This window comes from Sipha flava, unplaced genomic scaffold (genome assembly GCF_003268045.1).
Source record: "Sipha flava isolate LNK unplaced genomic scaffold, YSA_version1 124_pilon_pilon, whole genome shotgun sequence".
Taxonomy (NCBI): domain Eukaryota; kingdom Metazoa; phylum Arthropoda; class Insecta; order Hemiptera; family Aphididae; genus Sipha; species Sipha flava.
In genome coordinates, this window is record NW_020271750.1 from 1,628,943 (window position 1) to 1,649,902 (window position 20,960).

The 20,960-nt window shown below is 32.5% G+C and overlaps 1 protein-coding gene across 4 annotated transcripts in view; it reads left to right on the forward strand.

Moving 5' to 3' along the window:
• The window catches only part of LOC112694202 (chaoptin), a 104,651-nt gene that overhangs the window by 52,473 nt on the left and 31,218 nt on the right, over nucleotides 1-20,960 (forward strand). For 3 of the 4 annotated variants that reach the window (XM_025569608.1, XM_025569606.1, XM_025569607.1), the window contains exon 2: nucleotides 20,811-20,958. In XM_025569608.1, the coding sequence (XP_025425393.1) occupies nucleotides 20,811-20,958 (148 nt within the window). Of the gene's footprint in view, nucleotides 1-9,546; nucleotides 9,565-20,810; nucleotides 20,959-20,960 lie in introns of those variants that run through there. The other variant, XM_025569605.1, reaches the window with a different exon arrangement.

Below are 20,960 nucleotides of genomic sequence, written 5' to 3' on the forward strand. Positions count from 1 at the left end.
AACGAGAGACGATTTTTAGCTGTACATTTTCTTTGGGACGATGTAGTATACATATGAGTGAAAAGTCGCTCTATTCGAAAAGTTAAAGTTTCACACATAGTTTGATTTTATATATTTTTTTCACGTAAGAGGTCAAGTATACAATTTGGTTATAAAAATAACTTCGTGGAATATATTAATAAAAACAACTATTATTGGAGAGACATAAAGAAAATCAAAAAGTTGACGAATATACTCGAAACACATATTATTCGTTATTCGGTTTGGTGGTGAGTTTTTTTAAACTTATCAATTTATAGTTTTTTAAGTTTCAAAGTATACGTCATATTTTATTCACGATATAAAACGAATTGGAACCGGACGTACAACCATAACAATGCCATCTCATTGGGAAAATAATGAAAACAAAGTTGTTTCTCACCCTCTCCTCACCATATTTTCAGTACGGATGAAGTTTTTGGGAGTTGAATATGTTTCGTTCGTCCGTCTAACTTGGCAACCAATGGATGGCGGATTGCAAATGTAAATCCCAAGGAATACTTTATTAGATATTAGTTGTGAAAGTTGATTGATTGCGCTGTTCGTTCGAACGTTCATCCCAACGGAGGTATGTAGACGGGAAATGACAGTAAATTCGATATTCCTACGAGAATAAACTTTTGTTACGGCTCCAAGGGGGGTTACGGGGTTGCCAAGACGAGTTCAGGTGGCTCGAGGGCGACAGGTCATACGCGAAAGACGGGGATAGGAGAACAGGAAGTTGAAAATGTACCAGATTAGAGTAACGTAACGCCGACCACCGGTATCGATCGGATGTGTAGTCCTTCTACTCCTTGCCCATCGTACCCGATCTTGAGGCAAAATTTATCCGGCTATTGCTTTCCCTTATCGTTAACCGATACACTATGGCTATGTATAACCTCCGAGAAGTTTTAACGCATCAACTGTGCCCCTAAGGGTGCGCACGGGTAAAGGTCCGGTTAAATGGATAATCTCTTTTCGTCCTCCACCACCCCACTCACCTATATACAGTTGCTTTTGCACTGCACCGCGTGTGTTGAAATATTGTAAATGATCAGAACGATAATGTCACACTTAAAATTCGAGTGGTTACCTCGTTCGTTTTTTGGATATACCCGTAACGAAGTTAGTCAGGTACCTACGCGTGTGTATTGGTATACGCAAAAAAAAATATATAATAAAAATAAAATAGATACAAAGTTTTGAACTTTGTTCTACAACTCGTCTGCAGTTTGTTCAAATAGTTCGTTATGGATATACATAATACATACTGAAGTATCTGTTTGCATAACATTTGAATCCAAACAAATCAAACTGTCAGACTATAATAATATATTATCTACCTTCGCATACATATTATATATATGTATGTATATATGTATATGTATTAAATAAGATTAATTTTATAATTTTATGATTGTCTATAATGCAAAATCCAATGCGTCTGCGTTTGTAAATGTTTACATAATTAGCATTTGTACATACAAAATGTATAATGCATTAGATGATAATATTATGTGTGATGTATAGTTACGTAGAAATGTGAATTTATACTGAAATGTATGATAAAATATAGAAAATTTGAACTATTTTTTTTATATACTTGTATATGAACGAATCAATATTTTATATATCTATATATATTTTAAAAGCCACTTCGCTTGAAGAGTTCAGTACTATACGTACGGTGAAAAATAGTTTTACATTTATGTTTTTAATACCGCTAATGTATATAAGCCCCCATGATTACGTCATGATTAATTTTCTCGTGCTAGACCATTGTTTATATAATATTTTGTATCCAGCGCAATAATAATCTTGTGTGTATCTCACGGACAAAGTTGTATTTTTTCGAAGTTTTACTGTCGAACTTCTATAAATCTGAACATAATAATGTTAAGACAATATATGATTGTTTGAAAACAATTTACTTACTCGAACTTCAAGTCTAATTGAAAATACAACTATTATTTTATCTATATGATAGATACTAAAAATTAACGAGTCTGATCATTTAATCATTAGAAACTATTGGAATAATTTTTTTTTAAATAAATTGACGTATAAATGACTAACACGCATATTATTACAATTGAGTGTATATTATTTTTTAAGTTGTAAGTATTTTACTTTAAATGTAATGCCAAAAACTATTATAACTTCATATTTAGTTCATCCAGATATATTATAGTACCACAAATGTATAATATATTAGTAATGTAAATTATTATTAATGAATACCAATAAATTGGAATTTATATAAAAAAAAATTGAAAAATAAATAAAATACACTTTAAAATGTTTTTCTGCGAAACAACTAGTGTTTTATAGATGAAAATAGTTATTTTTTAATTTTATGTACTAAGAAATTTTTGAACATGATGTATGTGTGTCGTGATTTAAATATTAATTTATATAGAACACATTTTTTATCAAAAATATTAATATATAAATGTATATATATATATTTATTTTGAATAATATTCTGATAGATAAATTTCGAAAAAATAATGTTTTAATTTCATCAATGGAATTAAATTATCTGTTTTACCATAATTTGAACTAATAATATTTAAACCACTTAGTTTAATACGTTTCTCGAGTAAAAAAAATTTGCATTTAATCACCTTGAAAAATATACTCATTATAACACATTTAACACGTCGATATTCATATAATATTAAATAAATACGTGTTAAAAACTCATTACTTAAAATTCTTTAAAATAGAAATAGAAATATACTGTTGCCAAACGAGTAGTTAATGTTACCATAAGAAATGTTCTCTAACAGAAATATGCGTAAAATATATTAATGTTGCTTTGTTACTCGAAAATTATATGGTATTGTCGATTAGCACAAATAAATATAAAAAAAAAAAAAACATAATATACATACTGTTGATCATTAAATAATCAACCAAATTAAATAGTAATTTCTAAATCTGACCTTGGAAATTTAAAACACCTACTACCAAGTATTTATACAGCGTCAGAGCAGTTCACGGTCTGGTATATTTTGTGTATATAACGAAAGCAAAAAAATACCACCTAGATTTCGAATAAAAAAAAAATAAAAATATGAGTGAATAAAAACTTAAAAACTCACGCACCATAATAGTACCGCCTACAAATAAAAATAAAAGTAGAGAAGTTAAAAAAAATTATTAAAAAAAGGTGACCTCAATAATTAATTCGGTGGCCAGTCGCTAATGATCTCCAGAACATTGTTCTCCTTCTTTAACTATAGTCCTTACGCGGTTTTGTAATTTTTAGATCCAGGTTCTAGATAAGAAAATAACCTTTCCTGGGTTTCCCAAAAATATTTTAACGACTCCGATATTCGTTTTCTTGGTACTTTAATGTTTAATTTTACAGTAAAAAAAATAATATACAGTACATAAATGTATGCATTTCTAAGTATACTTGCCGGCGGAGTCGTTTATTCTTATCACATTACTCGATGGTCATTGTTGAAAGCAGTAGTTGCACTCGTATTGGTCACGTAACAACATAAATATTATAATAATAAAAATAATAACAATAGTAATACTAAAAACAATGCACGAGTGCTGACACCGGTACGAATGTCAAATGTCAAATGTAGGTACACAGATATTGGTTTTAAAATTATAACTCGATTTTTTTTTTTTTTTTTCATAATTTTATTAAGACAAACGTTAATACGTATTTGAATATAATACGCCAGGTCCGGCGTTACCCTTTTGCAAGTCTCTGGGCAAAACTTATTTTACCCACAGCAATAGTCACCTATAACCTTTAGGCCGCAATTAAAGGCGATAACATACATGATTACAATCAGTCTCGGTGACAGCTGCACGCGATAATTTTAAGAAATGCGATCAAATAAATTTCCTACGTATCCCGGTTCCATACTGTGCGGCGTGCCATACGGGTCATCGTCGGTGCGTACATGACATGTTAAATATAATATTGCTGTTTTTTAGTTTTTTACTATACGCCAACGGATTTCTCTATAGATCGCATTCGCCAAGCGATCCACACAGTTCAAGTTTTGTTTTATGAGATTTCCGTACAAAATATTTTTCGATGAAATTTTTAAGCGCGAGGCCCTGGACAAATGCTCCGTTTCGACCCCTCCCCCTGACGCCGGCCCTGTAACACGCGAAATATTTCCGCGTCGACGCTCGCGTGTTCCAAATATTATAACATCGCACTAATACACTCATACGTAACGCCGTCGCGTAATAGATTAAACCGCGTGCACGGTTAACGGGAAAGGGTGCTAATGAAACGGATTACAATTCATGATATACTTCTGAGTTTGTACAACTGCATTATTATTATTGTTATTTGATCTAGTTCGCACGCTCCCGGGTACGTGCAAACGTATATTGTTGATCGTGTTGTATTTAACCGTACAGCAACAGCAGCAGCAGCAATGCCCCACGTTACTGTAAATAAATTATACGACTCAACATCGGATTTACATGTAAACATTTTAACGCGTACACATGCGCGTACTGCTGCTTCAGCAGCTGTTGTAGTGAATCCGTTCCGTGTAAATAACTCGATATGTTGACTTAAACGGATCGATAATGTGCGCTTGTACACGCGTGAGCGCGTGCGCCCATAACGCGTCTAATAAACGTGCACGGACAAGTATAACATAACACTTCGATTATGTTACACATGTAATGTATGCGACGTACGTGCGCGTTTTACGACATTTGTAAATACGAACCGGTAAAAAATAAATCAAATAATTATCGTCTACCGAAAATATAATAATTATAATTCTAGGAAACAGACACGCTTGCATCGCGTTTAACCGAACGGGTTGTACGGCATACAGCACCGAACATGTCTATTACAATAATAGTATTATGATTACCGCATAAATATTATATACGAGTATTATTGTGATATTATAGTTGAATATCATAATTTGAAAGCGAAGTGTGTACATTCAGGTACCTTTTTAGAAAAAATTTATATTAAGTACTCGTGCATGGATGGTTATAATACGAATAAGAACAATCTAAACTATCCACTGGTAACGGTTGAGCACAATAAACATATAAGGTATTTTCCAAACTCAAGCCATTGGTCTGGTAGAATGTTAGTTTTGTATTTTTTTTCTACGCTCGCTATCGGCAATGTCCTGGAAAAATTATACAACAAAAATCCATAATATCCATAATAAATCTTGATACAAATATATATATACATATATTTCATATAATAATATATCCCTCTGTGGTTCGCTAAGGTAAATAATTTCTCACTGTAACGACTATTACACCAGACCGGTGCAACGATGCGTCTGAATATTGTATGATTTCTGTTACTGGACAAGACTCATTCATTCATTCATTCATTTAAAAATGGAATGGATTCCCTTGCCGTGTACCTAGTCTATGTGACTAAAATATTCCTCGAGGGCGTCCGTATTCTTTACTACTGCTGGAGAGGATAGCTTTATAATTCGGAAGTCTCGAACAAACGAACCGCCTTCAGCAACATTAATATATAATAGTTTACGTTTCCACATCGCACGCGAAGAGAACCAACAACGAAATCGCTTTATTTGACGTTTAAACATTTTTTTTTTTTTTTTTTTTTGTTAAAATAGAATAAAAATTCATATAAACTTTATGATCGCGTTTATGGGTTTCAACTAGAAATCGAATAAGTCTATTCGTACGTATAGCTTTCATTATGACGGTTTGAATATGGTCAAATATGTTTAACAATTAACGTCTGTTGAAATATCGTAGACAATAAAACCAGAATATTAGAACTCAGTTCAAATTGAAACCTAGATCAGTCGAGTATGATTCATAAAACGATAAACGATATACCACATGTTGTGTAATCGACTGAATTAAGTTTGCATAAGTATATCAAAATAATTTTATAACAAAAATTATACATACGTATTATAGTACATAAATAATACATATTAGTTAAACATTTTTTTGCGCATGCTCTGAAATTTATAACAGTTTTCAAAAATATTGTTAAAAAATAGGTGCATAATAAAAGTACCCGTGTAACGTAAAATATGTGGTTATCCATAATAATATTTATGAATAGAAATTTCTTAAGGGATTACGTGCTGTTTTTGCTCTTTTCATTATATATTACTATTTTATGAATTATTTCAATAAATTTTCATATATTTATAATAAAGGTACCTAGAACAGTTTAATAATAAAAAAAAATAAAACAAAAAAAAAACACATATCAAATATATTCGAAATATTATATTTCAACAACTTTCATATGATTATCAAATAATTACGAAAAAAAAATATAGGACACATGCGGTAGTAAATGAATCATTCTATGTCGATCATAAAACAATTGTTGTAAGACATGTCGACATTATATGTTATTTCTTCAAAAATCCGGTCGAGCTTTCAACATTTCAAAACCTTTATGTTGAAAACTTGACACAGAGTAAAACGAATTTGTTTTTTTCAAAGTTATTCCATAAAAAAAAATCCCAAAGAACACTCGTTTGGCATAACATTTTCAATATTAGCTGTTAGTCGTATTTTCTTCTTATTTTTTTCCATTGTCGAAGAAGTTTTGTAAAAATTTTTCATTTACAAATCATCAACCATAAATCGCATTAGTTGGCCGAATATTTTTCTGGCCTATACGACAGGTTTCCTGAAAAATATAATCAAGTATCCTTTAAATAAAATTTAGTAAACATCATTAAATGGTTTGACGAGTATAATATTTTAAAATATCAAAAACTAAAGGATATTTTATTTTATTGTAAATTAAACTGTTTATGGTTAAGCACAATCTACTTAATTGTATTTCATATGCCGCATATAATATGAACAATTGGCGACGAAAACTGATATATTGAAAAAATATAAGAGTATTTCGTTCATAATTATGCATCACGCTCCAAATGTTTTGAAAAATAACGTTAAAACGCACATAAAAAAACTATAACATTACAGAAATGTTACGATTATATTATATGAACAGTGGTTTTAGTTATAAGAGATCTGTTTTCTCTGCAAATGATTTATTGGATTTTATTTCACTTTATTTTAGTTCTCCTTTATTTAATGTTATAAAAACGCTTATAGCCGAACTGATGATATTCGCTTTGTTCTTAGTCAGACGTTCAGGGCAGTGGATAATTCGATTAACATATACAACATTGTAGATTATACTACAATAATATACTAATATATAGGTATACATGTGTGTTTTTATTAATTTTTTTTACTATAAAAAAATGTGTAGTCCTATATCAAATTATTTCGTTATGGCGTACATTTGACCATAAAGTTGAATATTTTGTCGTTTGAGATTTTGAGTGCAACGAGAAATGCATTGATTTTACCAGAATTTACGATTTCGACCAATACGGTTGCTCTGATTATCACAACTATAAGAAATTTCAAATCTATAATTTTATTATATATAATAGGGAATCGATGTAAAATCAACAAAAGCACAAAAGCTTTCATATGGATTGGAAAAGTGTTTGGGCGTATAGTACCTGGACTAGGATTTTTCATTCTCTAAAATTACGTTTGTTACGTAACTCGCACTGGCTGTATTGCGTTTCTACGAAAAATGTTAGTATGTTTTTTAGTATGATTTTTTCAACCATAAAATATTTTTTGTTATGTTTTCATTCGTAACAATTTAAAAATTCTTTACTCTGCTCCTCGGTTCGTTATGCGATACATTTTGACTACACAAACAATTTGAAATCCCATCAAATTATCATATTTATATTGATAACATATTTGCGAGTGCGTGTACATGGCATGAGAGTATAACGCGTTCTCGGTACGTTTTCATTCTGATGTAACATATCTGGTGTGCACTTTGTATCGTTATCTCTAAATCAAATGACCGATGAAAGCTCAAAGATAACTATTATAATTTCCTATAGTTAACATAGCAGTATCTATCCATGTACTGTTTCACTTCAATTACAACGTTATAGATTCTCATTATTATACTAAATTAGATTTATAATTAAAAAAAAAAGGACTGAGATTACTAGGTAGAATAATATACAGGGGCGAGTAAATGGAATTACTGTATTCATCTTTTATACTTTTAACCATTATACTATTACTCTTAAAAAACGAATCTGAGCGAAAAGGTCGGGCGGATCAGTTTAATCAGTTTATATTTTTAAAGATGGTTGATACAGTAGAAGAACTCTATTTCAAAGGACACATTTCTAAGAAAACACGTTACCCGGTTTTCACCACAACGAAAAAAAAAATAAACATTTTAACTATGTATAAAAATTTTAACTCGTTTTTATTTTATTTTTATTTAAATTAACTCGTTTTTAATTGTGGCCATAGCTAATTCCTTGAATTGTTAAAGATTTTTTTTTTCTTTTATTTCAGGCGATTGCCTCAATCCCAATTCTAGATCCACTACTGAATTTGACAGCTAGGTAGATTAGATTATAGTATAATTTTAATTCGATTGCTTCAATTGAAATGCAGAAACCGATTTTACTATATTTCAATAGTTATACGTAAAAGATAACATTGATATCAACGACATTTTTTAATCCTACGCATTCGATCGGCAAAAAATATAATGTTTATGATTTTCACTTGATTTCGTGTAGTCCGGGACACGGCGCTTATTACTAGAGCTCTTAAAACACGTGTCACGGAATTCACGTGTACACGTGAAATACATGTTTATCCAAAATATATATCCATTTTTACAATGGTAAAATTAGTAATTTTATGTTATACACTTGAAGTTTTAATAAAATATTAATAGTACAATATTAAGTTAAGGATATACATTTTTATTTTGGATTTTACACGTGACACGTGACACGTGAATTCCATGAATTCACGTGTATTAAGAGCTCTACTTATTACCATTGCGTCAAAAACCTCGACAAAATCATAATAAATCAAATGATTTTGATAGCCACGCATGTTGATTGTATTTGATGTTAATTTCCTACGGTTGATAACATGACCTGTTGGACTATGACGGTATCGTTGTCCGTTTTCAAGCCAATGCCGGATGAAACGGTGCCGTTACTATAACATTATTAACTGTGCCCTCGTCGGCCGCCATTCGAACTCGCGAATGATAAAAGTATGTCCACTATCGATATTGTTTAAAGAGGATTATTCGATGAAATAGGGAAACGTTGGGCGAATTCGTCCGTCGAAATTTAGAACTCTTTGCTGAAAAATATCGTTCCAGCGACCAATATGTTGACGGTTAAAGAAAGTTAATAAAAGAAACTATGACTAGCTATAGACGAACAAAAACGTTAAGTCAATGAAAATCCCGATTGAACTAGCAATAACACTGTTATAATGCAGAGTTGTATTAACACTTGCAGGTGTATACACTGTGAATAGCGTGTCGTTGTCGACGGTAATTATGGTAGCTTCCAGGGATTCCAAGACTGAACTCCGAAACATCGTAGAAAAACTAGTTATGTAACTAAATGAAAAAATAAAATTTAAAAATAATAATACTTAAGATACGTGCAGAAATCAAAGAAGTATTAGACCATGGTTTGTATTTTCTTTACACGATTTATTTATTTATTATTTTATTTATCGATTTTTGTACACAAACCAACACTGATTTCCTCAGTTAATGCTAAATTGAATTAAATTTTGTTTTCATTTTGCTTTGTCTTTTTATTCTCGACGTTGTTTATAAGTGTATAGCTTAGAGAACAACTCATGTCAGCAAGTTATTTTTCTTTTCCTTAATAATACTGTCATTAATCTTCTGACTCTCTCCTTAGATCTATTATGCATTATATATATAAAAAAAAAAAAAAAACTATAATATAAGCTCAACTCTCACAACAATAAAAATATTATAATTGAGTATAATAATAATAATTTACTGAATACTTGTATACTACTGTATAAATTATCGTATAGGTGATTTAAGTTAACTTCCGGAAATGTTTCTTCAACTCATCAACAGTTAATAATAATTATATTTAATATGATTTACAGTGAAATTAAGTATTATGAAATAAAATGTAGAAATTAATTTTAGAAAATATTTATATCTAAAAATGTCTCTGTTTAAAATACTAAACAACATGTAACTGCTATAATATCAGACAATGTATAATACACAAAGTGTGTCTTCCGTGATTCGTTTTTAATATAATGAAATACTGTTTATAGTTAATAGTTACATGAATTAGTTACAAATACAAGTACAATTATTTTTCGTTCAATTATCTTAAGACTAAGAAGACTTAAGAAAGGAACTATTCTAGAAACAGTATACGCTACGTTCAACGTTTCATGGCAATATTTATTTTTTTTTATTAAAAAAATACTTACAATCTGTATTTAAAAAAAAACACAATAAGTAAATAAGAAATGTATACAATATTATTATATAACGGAAGAGCTTGATAAGGGATGCTACCCATTGATAGAATCTTTCGGAACGCGATTTAAATTAATTTAGGAGGTCACGGCACCAACGTCTTTTCAGACGGCGATGAGGGTTTTCGGGTAGTATGCGCGAAGATAAGTGTGAGATGAGTGGGTTTTGATGATGTTGTAGTTTTGAATGAAATTTTGTATAGTATTTTTTAGCTAGTTGGTCTACTGTATCTATTTTTAAGTCCTTATGTAGTGCTTTGTTAGTTATGTACCAAGGGTCTAAGGCGAAGTGAGATTGATTGGAAGAATTGAATGAATTGGGGTTGGGATGGTTTGGAGCAGCCCCAGATTTGCAAGCCATAAGCCAGATAGGCCTTAATAGATTTGTATAGCATTGTTATAGTGTGGATTGATAATTTGGATTTAATTATGGGGCGATGCATATGGAGGCGGTTTTTTAGTATTTTGCGTTTTACTTTTAAGTGGGAGCCCCAGGGTAGTCGTTCATCGAGTTTAATTCCTATGTATTTTACCTGTGGGGTTGTGGGGATGTCCACTCCTTGCAGTTTCAGTGATGGAGATTCTTTTTTACACAGAGTAAATACTACATGGAAGGATTTTTCCGGGTTAATTTTAATTCACCACTGGATTAACCAGTTGTTTATTTGATCAAGATGGGTTTGAAGGGCTGAAGAAGCTAGTATGGGATTTTTATCGGTAGCTATATCATCAGTGTATGTTGCTGTAATCGTATTAGCTACTTTGGGAATGTCTGATGTATATATGTTGAATAAATCGGGGGCGAGGTCTGGAGTCTCCCTTGGGAGACTCCAGCTTATATAGGGTAGTATGAGGAGGTCGAGTTTCCTTGTCTGACTGCAAATGACCTATTATATAGGTAAGAACAAATGATTAAATAGTAAGGCACTGGAAGAAAAATTTTTAGCTTTTATAGGAAATCGATATGCTAAACTCGATCGAACGCCTGTGTAAAGTCGAAAAAGACGCCGGGGCAGAATTCCTTATTTTCGAATGAGGTTGAGATTTTGTCTGTGAGTCTATAAATTTGATGTATTGTTGAGTGATTTACCCTGAATCCTAATTGCAAGTCAGGTATTATGTGATGGGAGTTAATTATGGGTCTAATTATTTTAAGTAAAATTTTTTCGAATACTTTTGTTAGTTTTGGGAGTAGACTTATCGGCCTATAGGAGGTTATTAAATTTTTAGAAGTTTATGTATCAGGGTTATTATAGAGATTTTTCATATTAGAGGAAAATAAGAAAGTCATAGCATCAAGTTATAAATTAATGCGAGGAGAATTAATGTTTTGTTTGTAAGATGCTTAATTATTTTGTTTGAGATTAGGTCGTAACCCGGCGACTTCCCTAATTTTAATTTATTTATTATATGTTTTAATTCATTTGGGATTGTGTGCTTTGCGGGAAGGGACATAGGCAATGGGCTGCCAAGAAAGTTTTTTATTTCATCTGAAGTACTCGAGATTGGGTTGTTATGTTGGAGTGGGGAGTAAAGGTTTTCGAGAGATGATTTCCGAAAAGGTCAGCTTTGTCTTTATCAGAGATGACTAGATGAGCGTTTGAGTCGGTTAGAGGAGTAGATTGTTCTTTAACTTAAATGATCTTTTTAGTGATTTTCCACAATATTTTCCATATTTTGTGTTAAGCGATTGATATTCTTTCTCACAAAATTTTGATTTGTGTTTTTGTATTTGCTTTTTTATTACGTTGGTTAGCTTGTTTAGCATGCATTAATCGGAAGGTAGATTGTGACGTTGCCATTGTGAACGGGCCCTACGCTTTGTTTTGATTAATTCTTGTATGTGGAAGGGAAAAGAGTTTTTAAATAATCAACTTTCCACGGGTATATTTGTTTTAAATTATAAGTTGTATACAGCGGCCTAAATTGAAGTTGTGAGATTTTGGACTGCGTCCTTAATTTGTTCATTTGTTTTGAGCGAGATTTTTTGATTGGTTGAGTTTTGAAGATTTACGAAAAAGAGCTTCCAATTGACTGGTCCTTTTGCTAGAAAAGGCCGCTGAGAGTTTATAAATATCTGACCATTTATTTATAGTAGAACTGGGGTGTAGTCACAAGCTCTATAATCTAGGTTTTTTATTGTGTTATTGGGTTCACTGTGTATTTTTATGGAAATTATAATAATGGATCCACCATGAGCGGTTCCTTCGGGATGATCGGTGCGATATACTTTATAACCAAGAAAAAAATTTTCGGAGTTAAGGGTGCAGTGAGTTTTGGAGATTAGTGCAATGTCTATATTTTTTTGGTAGATAAATGTAATAGATCGGGCTCATGACTTTTGAGTCCATTTGCATTCCAGAGGAATATGTTGAGTGAATTTAGATTAGTATTTTTATTTGTCATTTTTTAAAATTAGTTGATTTATGACTGTTGTGAGAAGTTAAATCAGAGGATTGATCATTGATTTTAATTGTGTTATGAAAGATGGAAGTTGAGATGTTAAGTAATTTTCTGTAGGAGTATTATGTGTATTTGAATTTTGATTTTTTGAGAATATTTCCCAGAATGCATTTAGGGAAGATTTGGGAATGTTTTGTTATCATTAAAATTAAAATTAGGTAGATCCAAAGATGTCTTATCAACAGAAGTGTTTCCCTCATTTACATAATTGTTTTGATTTATATTATTTTTAGCTGTAGTTTTAGAATTACTGTGGAATTTTTGGAGATCTTTATGTAAAGTGCATCCACGGTAGTTTGTCGAGTAGTTTTTACCACAGAGGGTGCATATTGGACGTTGATCTTTAGTTTTGTTACACGATGAAGACGGATTGTTTGCAGCACAGCTAACACAGCGAGGTGGGTGGGAGCAGTAGGTTTTAGATTGAGATGGGCCATACTTTTGACAATTAAAACATTGTACGAGTTCACGGCTTTTGTTTAGTTCTTCGATTTTAATTTTTGTGTAAAGAATGGATGTTATATGAAGTATATCTTTGTGAATCTCGGCGGGTTCAAGATCCACAAAAAATATTGGTAAAGCGAGCTTAATAATTTTGTGACGAACGTTTACTACTTGTCTTACTGTGAAGCCGATTTCTTGGATTGCGATTCCTATTTCGTTTGTCGGTGTAGAGGGATGGATATTTCTGATAACCACACGAAACACCGTGTTTTCACGTAGTTGATAAGTACGATGCATGATACTCGGAATCTTCATCATTAAGAAATTTTATAACCACTCTATAAGTCAGAATTTTTTGTGAACATTTTTAAATTGTCAATGGACGATTTTAATAAGAAATTTTCTGATCCGATTAAATTGATTACATTTGAGCGAAGACTGACAAAAACATTTGTTCCGTTGACTATAATCGGTGGCGGTAATGACGTTTTAATCTCCTCATTGATAACGGTAGGATCAATGTGTTTGGTTATGATATCTCTATCGACGTCTACGTTAAGACATGCATATCTGTTTGAAGTTACAAATAGGGGTTTGTTTTTTTTTTTATGTGGATGTTTCGTCGGTTGAGAGATTATATTTAATTGGGTTTCTAGCTGATTTTCGAAAACATCACTTGATATACTTTCATTACGATTGGAGGAAATATAATTTTTTGATTTTTTTTTTTTTTTGGTTTATTTATGTCGGCTTACGTTTGATTATTCATTATGTATACATTGCGATAATGCGTATCGATGCAATTAAGTTAATGGACTGCTGCCGGCTGATAGCCGGAGAGCTCGAAGTCACAATAATTGATATCTGGGTTTTTTTTTTTTATTGAATTAGCAATTATAATTATCAACTTTTTTTGTACTTCAGGGTTAGATGGTTTAAATAGAATGCGATGGAAATTTTCAGGACAGCTTTCTGCTTTTTTTGGTATCCAACACGGCTTCATAGGTATTTTTGTTGCAGAGAAAGAATAAAAACATAGAGCACGGACTGAGAACAGCATTAAAACGCGTGCGTTTTGTACGGCTGATACGAGGTGAGACGTGATAATAATTATAAATATTTTTCAAAATAACAGGTAAATATTGATAAAATAATTAGGATTTAGTTTACATTTTTAATATAAACTACTCGTATTAATGAGCATTTTAACGATGACAATCAATTACGAAATAAATTATTATTAAAATTATTATTTTATTATTGATAGTAAATTCGATATCAGAGATCATTCTCTTTACCCTATACTACTTTGAAATAAAATAAAATTAAAAATAAAGTTAAATTAATAAAAATAAATACTAAAATAGAATATTCTTAGTCATATTGGTGGTGAATGTATTAATAAAAATCAAACTGAAGACATGATTTTTATAATAGATTAGTTTTCCGCGGGCAATATTCTTTACAACAGAGATGAATTTATAAGCGCAAATCTCCCAAAATTATTTGGGAAATGGGGACATAATCATAAAACACATTTTAGAGAAAACGGAAGTAATATTATGATATTCTTAACGCTTCTGAGAATTGCACGAATGGGAATGGCATTTTCTATTTGATAGTCTGGGCCAATTATTTCAAATGAACTTTGATGTATAAAATCCCCTCTTTCAAATTCATTAGATTCTATGAAAATAATAATCATACGACGTTGAAATTCAATGTATATAAATTACTTGAGTGTTATTAATATACAATTCATTGTCCGTCTCTAGAAGAAATAGATAGAGTGTTCGATAATTCACACTCAGTGAAATCTTTCTATTAATGAGTTTAAAACCCATTTATGAAATCTTTATTACGGAGAAATGTTATTGAAATTATATCTGTAGAACACTTTATACATACACAATCATGTCATTATCAATGAGTTACACTTCATTATTTTTCATTACGTTAGTAACAAGGGTGGATCCAGAGTCGGGGAACTGTGGGTCAAGCCATATCAAGAGACCATTTATTAGGGATGAAACTGAATTAGAAATGAATACCTTGTATAAAAAAAAAAAAAAAGCACAATATGCTCATAAAAGTGTATAAGTATATTTATAATACATTTTAGAATTAGTGATACCACCGATAATGACTTATTTATGATTAATAAATATAATCTAATTTTATCAGTGCAACAAACGTACTGAATATGACTTATTTAACTTTCTACTAAAACGATATAATTTAAAATATAAACTATGCAATTTATAAAATAAAAATATAATAAAAATTTTAAATTTTGAATATACTGGCATTCATTTTTCAAATAACTCCGATTGGCCAACTGTCCAAGAGTCTAATTCAAGGTCTAAAAAGAGAAAAAAATTTGCAAGAGCCCAATTTTGTCAACAAATATTAACTGTGGGTCAGCTGACCCCCTGAATCCCCCCTCCTAGATCCACCCCTGGTTAGTAAATCAAAGAGTTTCAAAAACAAATTAAAATTTAACGTAATTATAATTACGTTTTACAGGACTGACAAAAAACAATTCTTTATTAACACAGTTTTTATTAAAAAAAAAAAAATAATAATAATAAATGAATACCTTACTTAAGATGATTATTAAATCTTTTTCAAAAAATGTAACAAAAGGCAAAAGTAAAATTTATGGATTGTCAAGTTCATGAAAATTAAAGCCATGGTTAGAACATTATAATTCGACCAGACTTATTTAAAAACTTAAACTGTCACTTTTGTTAAAAATATTTACTAAGGATTGAATTGTATTTCAACAACAAGTATATTTTTTTTTAATTCTTAAACAAAAATGCTGTAAACTATTTAACGTAAAAATATTTATGTATTTATGTATAATCACTTCGTTGTACATGTTTTATACAAGAAATATTCTGTATAGATTCAAAACGTGTAATCAATGTGATTATATGATTCACATGAGCGTTTAACATAATATATAAATTAATAATTATCAAATGTACGTGAACTCAAAACACTTTAACCATTTAACATCAAATAATAACGAAATAATATTCATCGTTGGTTCAATGTGTTTATATATTTTCATTGTATTTCTTTTTTAACCTATTAAACGACAAACAATTCGTAGCTGTACGTAAATAGAGGATGATGCGTATTTTATTTGCATACAGGAAATAAATAGCTGTTTATCTGTCAACATAACGCGACAATGTCGTATAATGTCCTGCCCGTAAAAAAAAAAAAAAATAGGTGAACACGACTTCAACTTACGGTTCATGCACTACAAATACGCACAGTATTACGTGCGAGCTTTGAATAACAATAAATTGACAGTCAAGCGGAAAAAACAATGATCGTTTTCAAAGGCGCAATCTCAAGTATTATAATACAATGTATGCGAAACATCGAGAATAGTTCTGAGCGTTCGTTGTCCGACACCGCCCGACTCCGTTGTGACAAGTTAAAGTCGTCGCAAACGAACCGGAGCACCGCGATTTGCGTATATGATGTAATAACGATATTGTGATTATAACGGTGTATCGGGGTGATACATGGTCCTGCAATACTGTATGTTCTATAAAATACAATAATGCGAGCAATAATAATGATGTCGACAACAACAACAACAACAATATAAGTCATAATAATTTCAATATTAATAATAATAGTAATAATTATAGTAATACGAATAAAGTAATGTTAATGATCGAGCGATCTAATTATTTACGAATAAATATACATTTTGTCTCTTTTGCCCCACCTATGCGATTGCACTTTTCAAGATTTATTCATTTTATAACGGTCATGCCGATATCCCGCACTTCTTCGACTTATGCTGAGAATCACTATGAAGTTCAAGTCGGAATTATCAAGTCAAGTTCGGCGACGAATCGCAGACGAGACGCGATCGCCGTACGTCTGCACCGAACACACTTATAGTAATACCGTGCATAGTTCGAGGTTCAAACAGTGTTGTTAGTAATAACGTAACACGTAACTTATTACACGTTGTATTGTATTAAATCAATTTCCCATCGCCGTGCATTGTGATCACGTGGACGATTCGTTGTACGGCTATATGAGTTTCGAGTTTCCAAACTTTTCAGACGTTCGATCGCCTTCGCCGTGTCATGCGTGCAAATTATCGTCCACTGTCGAATCGTTAGATTTATTTTATCCGATAATCCTTGTGGTTTTTTTTCTTTGGATTGTTAAGAAACGATTTTTTTCGTTGTGTTCGCAATCGGCGTGGCTTTTAACAAAAACAAGAGAATTAAATCAATTACATTCATACTCAAGTACCTACACATAGGTACCGGGGATATTTTTGCTGTAGATATTTCTACTATGATATTTTTAACCGGTTTTTATCATTTGATAATAGAATATTTTCAAAGTAACTGTGAGCGTATTGTTAATATTGTTGTATTAATGCATCTCGTACTCTTATCGTTCAAACACGCACAATACATCGTAATGGATTTTAATTTATAAGAATTTTATCATGCGTAAAGAAGCTTTGTTTTCCGGTGTTAGTACTCATGATACATTTACCCTTTACTCAATCTCTGGCTGTATTGCAGTGCCGTCAACTTTAAATTAATACACTGTTGATCCTTAGCCTACCGTACATATATATATATTATAAGTATACCTGCTGAAGATCGTCATTTGCATTCATAGTGATGTTGTCATATAGAAACATCACGAATAAGTTATCTATCTCTCTCTTTCTCTTTCTCTCTCTCTCTCTCTGATTCGTGCGATTTCACGTGACTACAATGCCAGTAGTCGTGTGTTGTGAATTTGGTGATGTTTGTATGTCTTGACATTAGTATAACGTCAGACGCAGGTGCGTCCGTCGCCCGTATCTTATTTGTAAGCACACTCGGAACACAGTCCACCCGCTGCAACGTCTAATAATCATAATGACCACGTTTATAATGCCATGACGGGAAGAAAAAAAATCATAATAATCATCGTGTTTTAAAATAAACGACATGTGTTTAGTGTGATACACGCGTTTCGTATCGAAAAACTGCACGGTCTCAAGCGTGCCGTACGTGGGGTACAAATAACCGGACAACAAATCGTATACCAGTTGTGACCAAACGATTTCACGATAATACGGCACTTACATTGATACATGACAACGATAACAGGGTGAAATAGCACTTCGTACACAAGAAATCCCGTATAACTGTGCTAAACTACAATGTCAAAAACGACGAAACGAGAAATCGCAGAAGAAAGCCGGTAAAAATAGAGACACATTTCAAAACGGCAACAAACCGTCCTTCAATCAAGTATTACACCAACGAAGAATTGGAGACTTGAATATATTCAGGCTATGAGCGACGATAACGACGACCGTGACCGGAGATATCTGTTCATCAACGGTAATAAACCATGGTGCATCGTGACTGGCCACCCGCTAACTGCTTGTTAGCGATATCGACGGCCACGCCGACTGACGAATCGCCGTCGAGTTCTATAGGGAACGCGACTGTACTAACCAACGGTTCTAGCAGACCACCTAACGGATCCCGCACTTGCTCGACAACTACCTCATCTGAAAATGCTCTTCTAAATGCCACCTTCGGTTATTTGACAACTGAGGTTCTGGGTCCAACGTCATACATACGGAAACTTGTTTGAGTTATATCCCGCGTATTGCCTAGAAGACCCCTTGCAGAATATTGTACTTCCAAAGTAAGGAAATAAAAAACACAATTTGGAACATCAAATAAACATCAATTTTAATCGTTCTAAACACCTAATATTTTACAGAACATCGCTTTTAAATAACTGTATTGATTAAAACGCCGTAATAGGTCATAAGTATCAAACATCAATAAAAAATTAATACGATGATTAATTAATTTATTTTTGTTTTTTATTTATATTTTATAACTTGCAAAAAAACTAAAGCTATAATGGTTGCATTGTTATTGAATGTTGTTGAAAATAAGAGGGAATATTTATGAAATAAAATTATGATAGATCGATCAACCCTAATGTATGGGGGCCGAATGGATTTTATGCGCGTTCAAACTTTACCTCGTCGCACTACACGTATTGCAACAATTCCATACACGTCACGATAATCATTTGTGAAATCCTATTAAATGAAATAGCACAATGTGTCGTACGTATCTTATCCAGCGCGTTCGTTTATATCTACAGTCGTTGTTTGACCCAATGTCACTGATAAATGTGCGCGTTCGGTTCTTCTTTTTTTTTCAATTTTCGCTCCTCTTCCCGCGCTATCTTCTACGCGCTTGTTTTTCGGGTCAACGGCAGCCAAATACTCTCCAAAGAATACGCCTACAGGTGTACCTACCGGATGTGAGAATTACGATAAAAACAATCGAGACAATCGTCGACCCTGTTGCGGGACGGCTACAACAATGACCGTGGTCTGACCCGCGGAAAGGGTGAAGGGACGTAGATCCGGCCGTTGTCGTTAGCGTGACGAATAGTTTTCGCACTGAGAAATCGAACATGGGCACTACGAAAAAAAAACAGAATAATGACCCGCGCTTTTATCGCGTTGAATCGCAACTACAGTGTTCTATTGCACAAATCCTGATTGATAATGACCGCGCGATACAATTACCGTTCGCCCAGAGACGGATCCACAGTTAGAGAACTGTGGATCAAGTTATTTTCAAAAAGCCATTTTTAGGGCTGAAGCTAGATTATAAATGTAACCTTGTAACGAAAAAAAAAACACTATAAGATTATATAATATTATGTATATTTAAGTGAATTTATAATTCTCAGTGAAAACATTCATGTTTATTTTATGGAGTCTTACATGGTTTAGAGATATTTTACTGTACTACACAATTAAACCAATGGTGTATTTGGGGGAGGGGGGCAATGGTAACTGAGGCATTAATAAAACACTTAAAAAATATAAGAACTCTATAAGAGGCTGATTTCGTCAACAAATATTAACTGTGTGTCAACTGACCTCCTGAACCCCTCCCCATAGATCCGCCCCAGCGTTCACTACGTACACGCGTAAAACGATAACCGTTAGCATTACTGATCTACGATCTACCGAATGATTTGCAATATGCTCGGATCATCGGTGTACCGGGCACAGTAAACCGAAGCATCAGTCACGCGCGGAACGGTAGCGATAGTGATTGATGTGTTTTGGATGTGTTCCGTGGGTACGTTCCGTGGTCACATTCGGTGCACATTGTATAACGGCTGTAGTCGGTATAGGCGCAACTATGGGGTACAATAGGGTTTTTAGCACCTCTAAGTTTAAATGTAGCACTCCTGTTTTTTTTCAGATCTATATAATCTATTAGCATTACAGTTAAATACCATTTAATTTTATTTTCAGCATTTTCATCACTCTCGATATTTAAGCTCTAGTTGCGCCCATGGTAGTCGGTCTCGTTCACCCCTGTACAACCGATAATCTACCTGTGGTGTCACATTGCGAAACGCTAATCGACGATCGATATTTTGTTTTACAGATGAAATTATGTTCTCCGCTTCTGGTAATCATGCTCACGACTGTGGCAGCCACTCCTTGCCTATTCAACAGCATGTGCACGTGCAAGACGGACGAAGCGTTACGGATGCATATCGCATGCGTTGCAGTTCCTTTGTATACAATTCCAGGT